This window comes from Lolium perenne, chromosome 2 (genome assembly GCF_019359855.2).
Source record: "Lolium perenne isolate Kyuss_39 chromosome 2, Kyuss_2.0, whole genome shotgun sequence".
In the NCBI taxonomy this organism is placed as follows: domain Eukaryota; kingdom Viridiplantae; phylum Streptophyta; class Magnoliopsida; order Poales; family Poaceae; genus Lolium; species Lolium perenne.
In genome coordinates, this window is record NC_067245.2 from 55,653,929 (window position 1) to 55,665,603 (window position 11,675).

General features: G+C 42.5%; 2 protein-coding genes across 2 annotated transcripts; one reads left to right on the forward strand and one right to left on the reverse strand.

The window, feature by feature from the left end:
• The first annotated feature begins 886 nt into the window (after window positions 1-886).
• Window positions 887-6,287, forward strand: LOC127332670 (3-oxoacyl-[acyl-carrier-protein] synthase II, chloroplastic). The gene is made up of 13 exons (XM_051358989.2): window positions 887-1,435; window positions 2,482-2,687; window positions 2,793-2,996; window positions 3,113-3,223; window positions 3,334-3,429; window positions 3,502-3,547; window positions 3,664-3,743; window positions 3,997-4,065; window positions 4,192-4,276; window positions 4,365-4,519; window positions 4,602-4,682; window positions 5,342-5,401; window positions 5,597-6,287. The coding sequence occupies exons 1-13, from the start codon at window positions 1,240-1,242 to the stop codon at window positions 5,711-5,713; spliced, it is 1,506 nt and encodes a 501-aa protein (XP_051214949.1). The 5' UTR covers window positions 887-1,239; the 3' UTR covers window positions 5,714-6,287.
• Window positions 6,288-7,842: 1,555 nt separating this feature from the next.
• On the reverse strand, window positions 7,843-11,414 carry LOC127332673 (succinate dehydrogenase subunit 8A, mitochondrial). Its single transcript, XM_051358996.2, has 2 exons — window positions 11,189-11,414; window positions 7,843-8,139 (listed from the first exon to the last, which is right to left on the reverse strand). The coding sequence occupies exons 1-2, from the start codon at window positions 11,285-11,287 to the stop codon at window positions 8,062-8,064; spliced, it is 177 nt and encodes a 58-aa protein (XP_051214956.1). The 5' UTR covers window positions 11,288-11,414; the 3' UTR covers window positions 7,843-8,061.
• Between the last annotated feature and the right edge of the window lie 261 nt (window positions 11,415-11,675).

An 11,675-nucleotide genomic window follows, 5' to 3' on the forward strand; every position in this document is an offset into this window, starting at 1 on the left:
TGGAACTTTTTGACATTTTTAATTATTTTTTGTGGTGGCAGGAGCATATGTACATGGGTTCACAAGTGTATTTCTGCAAGTTTAGATGCCTTTTATATATAAATTGATACCCCTTCGCTCACTGATACAAGATGTTTCGGCAAGCTAATTTAATTTGTCAAAGTATTTTATATTAGTGAACAGAGAAAGCATATGCGTTCACAACCTTTGGCAAAGCGGTGATAGAGAGCTTATTTTTTCTCAATTAATTTAAATATTTTGATTCAATCTCTATGGTTAATGGTGTGTGTTGTAATTATCAAAGATACATGTTCGCATGATGTTAAGTTGGCTAACACGTACCACTCCAACTAGGGCAGGGCGCGGGGGGGTTCCTTTTGTCCCGTGCATGCTTGTGCCATCAAATTTATCACGTTTCATGGTTTGAGATCTATGCCGCTAGGTTTCACCCACCCCCCGCCGAGTTTCACGAATCTGAAATGAATTGGCACGCCAAGAAACCTAGTAATTTCGTGCATGAGAGGTCCCGTAGAACAAACACCACTCTCGAGGGAGGAAACCAAGTGATTTCGTGAACGAGAGGTCCCATACATGGAGCACTCTCGGTGTGATTTTTTTCAATATTGCCACGACTGTGTGTAGAAGAAACACACTATTAACGCCCGTCGTGGTGTAAATATGGTGCGTGTGAAGTGTGAACAATGTGCGTATTTCTTGTTTCTTTTTGGAAACAAACAACTAAAATGATTTATATAAATAAAATAATAAAGTCTTACCTGATAATGTATAGAATAAGAAAGTGGAAGAACTTGAAAAAATGGGAGAAGAAAACCCCAAAAAAATCTCCAAATTTTCTCCTCCTCCTATATTAAACTCCCCAACCCCCTCCCTCCTCTTCCTCCTCCGGAACACCACACCACAGCCAGCCTCCACTTCACACCTCGCTCCCGTCCCTCGAGCACCTGCCAATGTCGGCTCCCGCCCCCTCGACACGCCAGGCAATCCTCCTCCTCTCCTTCTGAGATCGCCGTGCTGCTCCCTGCTCCGCGTCGCGCCGCCAACTTCCTCCAATCGCGGCCCCTCGCCCCCGCATCTCGTCTCTCCTCCGTTCTTGTCTCCGACGTCCCGGCGCGGCTCTGTTTCCGCGCGGAATCTCAGCACCTCGCGTCTCCTTCGCCGTTCCGGGGATCCGCGAAGCCGCGAGCGGGTGCCAGGCATCGCCGGAGGGGGGGACGGACAATGGCGGCAGCTGCGCCACCGCTCTGCACGTGGCTCGTCGCCGCGGGCTCGCACGCCGACTGCGGCGCGGAGGAGAGCCGCAGCCACCAGCACCGCCAGACGCAGTGCCTTGATGGCGGCTCCGGCGCCTCCATGTTCGGCCCGCGCCGCGACCGCCGCCCCATCGGGGCCAGGCGCCACAGCTCGGCGCGCTCTGGTGAGATGCCAAGTCACCCTAAATCCCGCATTTGTCTCTTGTTACTCTTGCTTCACCATCGCACGCGAATCCGAGTAAATTTCCAGAGCATCGGTTGTATCGCCCGTGGTCAAGGTGCGGGTTTTATCCCGTTCTCGGCGTCACATTGTGCGTGTACACTCGTCATGATAAGGGGAGAGGGGAGATTATTCCTGTTTTGTGCCAAGGATCTTGGTGCAGTGGTTCATGTGGGGTTTTTGGTATCGCTGTCAGGATTCACACGTTTGTGCTGAATCGGCTGCATCGACATTGTTTTCCTTTATCTTGGCTGGCTCTGCTTGTTTGCACTTCGTACAAGCACAACGCGCCCGCAGGATTTGGGCCCTTGACTAGGGACAGAATGAGCTTGCATTAGTTAGTGTAAAAATTAAGTCCATTGTCTGAAAGCGTGTGAAAGACTCCAAAAAAAACTCCGAAAATTAGCCATAGAAACATAATACTGATTATCCACCAATCAGCAAACCAACTGTAATCCTACAATATTTTTCTTCTTCTGCATGAATTAAGTTGTCTATCAGTGGCTCATGTGTGCCTTTGATCTCGCTGTCAGCTTACATGCTTATGACTTGAATTCACACGATTCTGGTGAATTGACTGCCTCAACAATCAGCATTGTTTTGATTTAGCTTGGCTGGCTATGCTTGTTTTATGTTCTTATTAGCACAGGCTACACGATTCTTACTCTTGACCATATGTTTTTGAGTATTGACCTGAGTGTATAAAGAATGGGCTGCACTAGTACGAATATTGAGGCCATTAGTCAAGAGGTGCATGAAAGACTTTGAAAACCTGAAAACTATCGACTATTTTCTTCTTATAGCATGAAGTTAAGTTGTGTATGAGTGGGATGTGGCATGTAATGTCAAATGAGGCGCTTGACAGTATCTCTGTGGAGAATGTTACTTGTCTAACTAGGTCCGCTGGTTTTTGTTACATGTGCTGACTAAAGCAGAAATGGTCTTTTAAAAGTAGACAGGGCTCTAAATGAAATTCATTGCAATTTGCAGGAATGGCCATGGCTGTTGCTTTGCAGCCTGAAAGGGTAATCGTCGAGAAGAAGAGACCTGATGTTAAACAAAGGAGGGTGGTTGTCACTGGCATGGGTGTAGTGACGCCACTGGGCCATGATCCTGATGAGTTTTACAGCAACCTTCTGAACGGCAATAGTGGAATAAGCGAGATTGAGACTTTTGACTGCTCCAAATTCCCCACGGTAATACTTGGCTGACGGTTCCATTTATGTGCAATGGAGCAGGATCACTGTTGCAATCATGATGGATATTTTCATCCAGGGTTTGACATGTGGGTTTTTGTACAGAGAATTGCAGGAGAAATCAAATCATTTTCTACCGATGGTTGGGTTGCACCCAAGCTAGCTAAGAGGATGGACAAGTTCATGTTGTATTTGATTACTGCTGGTAAGAAGGCATTGGAAAACGGTGGGCTCACTGAAGAAGTCAGGAATGAGTTGGATAAAACCAGATGTGGGGTTCTTATTGGCTCTGCGATGGGCGGCATGAAGGTGTGAATTCCCATACTATAGTACTATACTAGTATAGTCATATCTGTAAAACGATGAGTACTTCTACAGATGCCTGTTTTCGATATTCATACAAGTTACGGTATGATATCATGCAGGTATTCAATGACGCCATTGAAGCGCTGAGGGTGTCTTACAGGAAAATGAACCCATTTTGTGTTCCCTTTGCAACTACTAATATGGGTTCTGCAATACTTGCAATGGATCTGGTAATATACAATGTCCTTTCATGCATGCTTAAAACGACTATAGTTATTATTCTCAAATAGAAAAAGGATAACAATTGTAGTTGATGGCTCATATTATCTGTGATGCATAGGGATGGATGGGGCCAAATTATTCTATTTCCACTGCTTGTGCCACCAGTAACTTCTGTATCCTCAATGCAGCAAACCATATCAGAAGAGGGGAAGCAGTAAGTAACTTCCTTCTTTGTAGGATCTACGAGGGAGTAACATCTTGTCTGATATTGTTTCTAACATTCCAGGATGTCATGCTCTGTGGTGGTTCTGATGCGCCACTCATCCCAATTGGTATGTGATCCTGATAAGAGTTAAAGCTAGGAAGCATAATTTCTAATTCCAACATTGTCGTTGTTTCTTTTAATTTTCCACTTGGCAGTTTTGAACCTTTAAACTATTACATGCAGGATTGGGAGGTTTTGTTGCCTGCAGAGCTCTTTCACAGAGGAACAGTGACCCAACAAAAGCTTCCCGGCCCTGGGATATGGTTAGTGTACTTTGCTTTGCAAAATCTGTTGTTCAATGTTGCTAAACGATTTGTTTCATACACATTGGCCGGTTCTGTCTTAGTTTGCAAGATCAATTTGTGGAGGAAATTTCACTGATTTGTTACTCTTGTAACTATCATTGTTTCACATGTCCAAACACACCAGCACTTTGCTAGCTTTTGGGATTTTCTGAAATTGAACTTAATGGCTTAGTTTTTGCATTTTGCCAAATTTAAAGTGTACCTTTTGCAGGGCCGTGATGGTTTCGTTATGGGAGAAGGGGCAGGTGTTCTAGTATTGGAAGAACTTGAGCATGCTAAGGTTCTCCACATACAGTTCCATTGACCCCTTTCATGTAGATCTGTTCCTTGTTTTTTGTTCAGCTGATTGACTTGGTACTAATGTTCAACTGTTCAACACTTTCTGGTATGTGCAAATGTTCTGCAGCAAAGAGGTGCAACGATATACGCTGAATTTCTTGGTGGAAGCTTCACATGCGATGCGTATCACATGACTGAGCCACATCCTGAAGGTGAAATGCACATTCGAACTTTGCCGTGCTCTTCTGTTTCATTACCTAAATATGAGCCCTGCCAACATTTCCATTTACTCCATATCAGGAACGGGGATCACTCTCTGCATTGAGAAGGCACTGGCTGATTCAGGGGTAACAAGGGAAGAAATTAACTATGTGAATGCCCATGCAACATCTACACAATCAGGCGATTTGAAGGAGTATGAAGCCATCGTTCGTTGCTTTGGCCAGAACCCTGAGGTGTATATATTACCTGATGCCAGAATGTTTGAGAAATTTCGTAAATCAAATCAAACAAATTATATATATTATTTTTGTGCAGCTAAGGGTGAACTCAACAAAATCAATGACCGGGCATCTTATAGGAGCAGCTGGTGGAATAGAAGCTGTTGCTTCTATACAGGTAAGGAAGTCATATTTCTGGACTATACTATGGATTATTACCATTATGGAGTTTTGAATGATTTCTTCACATTAATTATATCTTTCCGAGTATTGATCCAATATGGTGATCTCTAGTTCAATTGGTAGCAGTTGTAGAAAAGTAATGCTCCGCACTTGTCTGCTTGGTCTACATCTGTTAAAAGTTAGAGAAATGGGGCATATATAACCAGGTTATTTAGCAAGACTAGACAATCTGCATAGCCCTCTCCTATATCGTTGATCACTAACATAGGACATTTGAACTGGATCTGTATGAGAACAAAAGTTATCAAGTAGCAAGTGAAAGTTAAGTGTCGAGCAACAACTTCTATTCCACATGATACTACTATACTTCTCCAACTTTTTCGATAAGATTTATAAGCATCATTCATTTTAGTGTTACTCCCATTGTTGTGCATATTAACAAATATGAACTTGTACACATCCATCATTTGTAATCTGAACATTTCCACTTGCATTTCACTTCCATATAGTCAACTCACCTGCTTACTTGTTGCAATAACTTTCTGCTAGCGAAAATGAATGTCACCATGCCAGAGCAATGCATTGGTGTTAATGCGAACGTTTTCAGATCATCATGGCTATATTACTCATCAATCTTTGTTGTGTTCATTGCAGGCTATAAGAACTGGTTGGGTCCATCCAAATCTGAATTTGGAAAACCCAGAAAAAATAGTGGTAAGCTTGTTGGAAATTATAAGTTTTCCACTATAGATCTTCCCTTTTGACGATATTTATTGTTATTTGGTTGGTATATATCTTAAATAGATTAAGGCTTGCACAAAATAAGCTAGATATGAAATAACAGATTTTACCGCAATATTTAGAGCTCATTCCATCCAATGAATGTCCTGATCTCAATCTTGACCACAGGACGTCGGCGTGTTGGTGGGATCAAAGAAGGAGAGATGTGAAGTAAAGGTGGCCCTGTCAAACTCATTTGGATTTGGTGGGCACAACTCATCAATTCTGTTTGCCCCCTTGAAGTAAACTCGGGATGGTGATCTGCTTCCTTGTTGTTCAATTACGCCACGGAACTGGCAACTGGGACTGCATATACAAGACTAGTGGACTAGCTCGGAGGCTCTTCTGTACTGCTGCGGATGTTAGTTGGAGGTCCGAGCTGAGAAGAACATCATACTACTTAAAGTCAAGCGAAGAAAGTATTGAGGCCGCACAAGCCCAGCTATGTTCATATGTGCCGTCATCACAGGCACGTCCGTATCAAGCGAAGAATTGCGTGGTGGCCTATGGCCTATGTTTATTGTTTGTTGTTCAGTAAAGTATTGTTGGATAATCCAGACTTGCCTTCCCGGGCCGCTATTTTTCCCCTCACCGTCTGCCAGCCCCTTATTGGGCTCTTTCCTAGATCAGGTGATGAGAGACCCCTGTGGAGGTGCTGCTGGGTTTTGCTGTTGTATTGATGTTTTAGTGACTGCGCTTCATTGTAAGCATGTCTGAACTTCTCTGCTCTGCTCCTCTTCGTTGCTCTACTTTCTTTTTCCATGTAAACTAAGGTATAAGATTGGTGAACTGATTGGAATGATGCTCACTGAAACGTAAAGGCCTTGTTTGTCGGCGTCTTGATTTTTCCTGATTTAAGCGGGAATTGAACTGTTTCCTTTGAATTCATTACTACCAAACAGTTGTCGAAACTGTCTGAACAACATTTAGGTTTCAGAGGGCACTTTTAGCGTAGGCTGCAGAGAATTCGATTATCTGCATGTATGAATCCTTGGATTTAACAAAGCTTTCGCTAGCTGCATAAGAAATTGGTTCCTCATGCTGTGAAAGAAAATACAAACAGTAACCATGCTATTAGCCAACATTGATCTCCAGGTCGCCTGGTCATGATGGCGGCGGTAGCCTGTGGACCACGAGAGCCATGACAATGTGCAGCCTCCTGGTCTCTGCCATGTCGACATGTGCAACCTCCTCCTCACCTGTCTTGTCTTCTTCGGCTGCGGTACTTCCACTCGCTGGAGACTCAAAGCCTTGGCGGCCTTTGAATCAATGTTGATAGCTGTGGATGAAGGAGAGGTTCAGTGACATGGTTCCTAGATAGATGAGTGTAACGCTGTCATGGGGGAGGTGGTGTTTCGGCACATAGGTAGGTGCATATGAATCTATCATATAAAATATAAAAAAATTGAAATGTCAAAAAATTTCAAGATAAAATTTCGCGTGTATATTCAGACATTCTAATTTCGCACAGAAGTTTTCAGGGGAAACGAACATTTTATGTGGTATGTGTAAATAATACAAAAAAAATCCCGTAAATAGTCATGTGAGAACATAAAAAATTATCTTTTTTACACGCGACACAATAAATGTTCTTTTTCCCTGAAAACTTGTGTGCTGGCATAGAATGTCTAGATGTACATGCGCAATTTTATTTTAGAATTTTTTGATATTTTGAAATGTGTTTTCACACAGTGGGTTCATATGCACCCATGAGCCGAAATGAATCTTTGTCATGGGCCAATTAATTCATCTCTACTTGTGCTGTGAATAAAATAATCCTGGCATTTGAATCGGAATGAAATGCAACACCTATTAGATGACATACTCCCTCCGTCCACAAATAAGTGTACATGCGGGGTTTTTAAGATAAATTATGAGGTGGAGTGAAAAGTACATTGGGAACATGCATCTCTCCTCTTTAATTCTTTCACCTCCAATGAGCTAAGTGCTTGTAGAAAACAAGAAAAATATGTGCTCAATATTATTGGGTTTGATTTCCGTGCGATGAGAGAGAAGCAATTAAATTGCATTGGAAAGATAGGAGTACACTCTTTTGTGGACAAAGTTTATTGACAAAGTTTAGAGTCTAGATGTCCACTTATTTGAGGACGGAGGGAGTAGATGTGAACAGAGGTTCGTCCTGTGGTACCTTACATGTTAAGGTCATAAAGTCGGGACAGGCAGTTCCAGCAAATCCGCACGAAGACATTCAGACAGCACCAACAAAAGGTAAGAAGACCTGACTTGACAACGTGACTGTAACGGTATCGACTTGTTTAGTCCGATCATCACAGCAAAGTTCATGGCGCACTGGTTGATACACAACCACAGCCCAGAATGCTAGACAAATCACAGGCTTTAGAAGGACAAAACAATGAGATACCAGCAGTCATTTATACAGCACTGTGGAACGAAATGAGTTCTCCACAAGCATGTGCATCAGACATTATTTGCAGAGGCAGATTGTTCAAGGAAATGAAAAAAAAAAGCCATTACAAGGATCCATTGGAGAAGTTCTAGTGCTGGGAGATAAGTTCCATGTCTAGTTCACATGTTGATACGTCGATTACGGTGAAATTTTGTTGTGCTTTGCACTAGTTCTTGCCCATCATGGCTCTGTCCTGCTGCCTCAGCCTCTCACCTTCACGTGAAAGATAGCCCTGGAACTTCTCCTGCCAAAATGCAAAGAAAGATTGTTATGCTGCACCGTGGGTCCATAAAATTAAAAGAGTGCAGCAACTCACAAAATCTGGATAACTGTTTGAATGTAAGCTAAACAAATAAGAAAGATTGAAAGCAGTCATGTGCAAAAAAACAAAAACAAAAAATAGAATCAAGCAATATCGATAGCAATATAGATAAGTTGTGCAAATCGTCTGTAATATGCTCTTGATAGAGCCCACATTGCAAATTTAATACAATAATTACAGCAATCTATACCACAAAAAGACTCACTCGAGGCAGTGTCCAAGAAAAAAAATACTTTAGAAGTACCATGCATATGCCTTCACTAGCCTCAGTGCTACAAAAACAACCGGAGGACAGGTGACTGCATATCCGCAATTAATTGGTTCCAAGGGAAAATGACTTAAGAAATTAACCTTTCAAGGTTTAAGGGTAGATACGATAAGATAAAGAATGTAATATAGAGCGTCAAGGAACAAACAGATTTAATTTCAGCCTTATGATAAAAACTTGAATGATATATTTAATCAATATATCTTCACCACATCTTGTTTTACTGAAAGAGGACTTCAATAATCAGATTGATAACACAAGTTCATGCCCGGCTACTAACTGCACTCTCATAACAATGAGATGCCAAATCATCATATCTGTTGAAAGTAAAAAAACACTAATACAACAATGAGAAAGGACGTGAATGGGTTTTGTGTTAACAAGGTTCTAGACTCGGACACGATTAACCACCGTGACTTCATTGATGACTTTGGTAAACAATGCATTTTAATGTGTGATGGCCAGGTGAAGATAAATACCATGGATCATAGCTGTGGAAGTACACGACTGAATGAAAAAGACATCAAGCATGCAACCAGCAAATGTGTAGCTGAAAAGGTTAGATCTTGGCTTATAGAGGATGCTACTGTGAGACCTAAAGAGCTGAAAGAACGCGTCATGACAAATACAAGATCTTGGTCAGCGCCAAAAGGGTGTATTACGGGAAGGAGATTGCTATGTGCACACTCTAGGGTGATTGGGAAGAGAGTTTTGACAAACTGTACAATTTTAAGGCTGAGATTGATAGATCTTGCCCAGCCAGCGTATTTGTTAGTGATCACCATGAAATTGCAGGAGTTATCAGATTTCAAGAGGCTATTCATTATTTCATTGCATTGAAATTATGTGTAAATGGATTCTTACATGGCTGCAGGCCATGCTTGGCCATAGGTAGCACATTTTTAACAGGTAAGTTTAAAGGGATCTGGCAACAGCAATAACAGCATGTGTTGTAGACGGCCGCAATTGGATGTATCCCGTTGATTTTGGGGTAATTACACTCTGAAACATCAGATAATTGGTTGTGGTTCGAGGAAAGGCTGAAACATTCCATTGGCACTCCAGAGGGGCTCACTATTTGCAATTATGCACGGAAGAGCATAGATGGTGCAGTTCAGGATGTGTTTCCCACTGCTGCACATCAGGAATGCATGATGCATTTGGTAGCCAACTTCAAGAAAAGGTTCCATGGGAAGGTGTTCAATGGACATCTATGGCCAGCAGCTTATTCGTGGAATCCTTATCACTATAGCAAGCACATGGGAGCCATACAACAAGCAAAAGCAGAAGCAATTGAATACCTATGGAAGAACGACGTAAGGTTGTGGTCAAGGAGCCAATTCTCAACTTATTCCAAGGTAGACTACAAAATCAACAACCTTGCTGAATCATTCAACAATTGGGTGAAACAATACAAGGGACTGAATCTTGCAGACTTTTTTTTACAAGATTTACCACAAATTGATGGTGAAATGGGATTTAAGAAGGATTTCTAAGAAAATGCAAGGGATTATTTTGCCACACATCGTTAAAGAACTGAACGAAAAAAAGGGGTCTAGATTTGATAGTGGACAGAAGTGATGAGCACATTTCTCAAGTTAATCGCCTTGGTGCTAGTGGGTTTAGGCATGTTCTAAATCTCAAAGACAAAAGATGCACTTGTTGATAGTGGCAGCTTCCTGGAAAGCCATGTGTGCATACAATTGCACTAATTTGTAAATGAGGGGGATCAATTGCGCAGCAAGTACATGAATTGCACTAATTTATAAAATGAGGGGATCAAAGGGGCCCCCACCAATGTCCCATCTGCAAGCAATATGGACATCGATGTGGCACACTTCTAGGAATGGTGGCCCGGATCAAATGGTTGTTGTGCGTCTTGAAAGGTATGGTCAATTTATTTTGAACATTCTTCTCTCTATTTTGTGCATAAATCAATTCAGTGATCAATTTCTGATCTTGCAGAGGTCCACAAAAGAAAAGAAAGAAGAAAACAAAAACGATTGAAGATGGGAACAGCGAAACAGTATTTTTTATTTTATTGAAGCTCTGGGATTTGACTTATCAACCTCTCACCATGTCATGAAACAAGTTGAATAAAAACACCAGATAAATTGAATGGCAGAATTAAAATACTGACACGCCTGATTCTAATTCCTGAGTTTGGTGCTCAATGTCGAAACACTCTAGTTTGCAGTGCATTATTTTTGACTCAGATAAAATCACTAAAAAGGTTCAAATCTATAATCAATGGCGATAATACGCAGGAGATGTAAAGGTTGCATAACATAATCTGACATCGCACGCTTCATGCCCCGATGAGGCACTCAATCTCCTGCTAGGCACCCACCGATTAGTAAAAAAAAACCTTTGATGTCTGTACAATGAACAGGTTATTTGGACCCAAATATCTTCTTTTTTTTTTTTTTTGCGAATTCCTTTGATTTGGACCCAAATATCTGAGCCAGCCAAAGAGTTATCAACTTGCTCAATACACTATGGGGTCCTCAGATAACTAACGACTGGTCTACCGCATGAATTGAAACGAAACAATCCATCGTGCATAAGTAGGGATACTGTAATCACCCAAGTGACCACATTAATCCAACCGCATCTGCGCTAATCCAGATAACGCAGGGGAAGAGCAGATCCGGCGACACATGCGGGGAACCGGGGCGTGATTGCGGATGCGGGGCTGGTTACCTTGCCGCCGAAGAGGAAGATCCCGGCGAGGCCGACGGTGGCGACGCTGCCCCAGATGACCACGGTGGACGAGAGCAGGGACCAGTTGCGGTAGATCATCGTCGCCTCTTGTCTCGTCCTTGCCTCTCTCTCGCTGCTGCGGACGGTGGACGGCGGACGGCGGGCGGCGGATCGTCGGAGAAGAAAAGGCAGATGAGAAGAGTTTTGTGTTTTTTTTTCCTGTCTGGAGAAGGAGAGAAGAGAAGGATGAGCAGAGGCCTCTGGAATAGCCGGGCCTTACATGGGCTCTTCGTTGGGCCTTTGATCCGTACCGCCTACATACGTCCGACCAGCCCACGGCCCAGGCTACACCGAACCGAGAGAAGCATGCTACTGAACTGAAAAATCATCTTTTCTTTAAAAAAACATGCATAGGTGTGATCTGTTCCCTCCGTTACGGATGGATAGAAATAACTCAGCTTTATCTACATGTGATATAAAATACGAA

What these genes read in the sequence shown, in the direction of transcription:
- LOC127332670 (XM_051358989.2), top strand. Translation starts at nt 1,240, where the DNA reads ATGGCGGCAGCTGCGCCACCGCTCTGCACGTGGCTCGTCGCCGCGGGC. An exon ending in CTTCCCGGCCCTGGGATATG is followed by an intron (nt 3,744 to 3,996) that starts GTTAGTGTACTT and finishes TACCTTTTGCAG; the next exon opens with GGCCGTGATGGTTTCGTTAT. An exon ending in AAAACCCAGAAAAAATAGTG is followed by an intron (nt 5,402 to 5,596) that starts GTAAGCTTGTTG and finishes TCTTGACCACAG; the next exon opens with GACGTCGGCGTGTTGGTGGG.
- LOC127332673 (XM_051358996.2), bottom strand. Translation starts at nt 11,287, where the DNA reads ATGATCTACCGCAACTGGTCCCTGCTCTCGTCCACCGTGGTCATCTGG. An exon ending in TCTTCCTCTTCGGCGGCAAG is followed by an intron (nt 8,140 to 11,188) that starts GTAACCAGCCCC and finishes GCATTTTGGCAG; the next exon opens with GAGAAGTTCCAGGGCTATCT.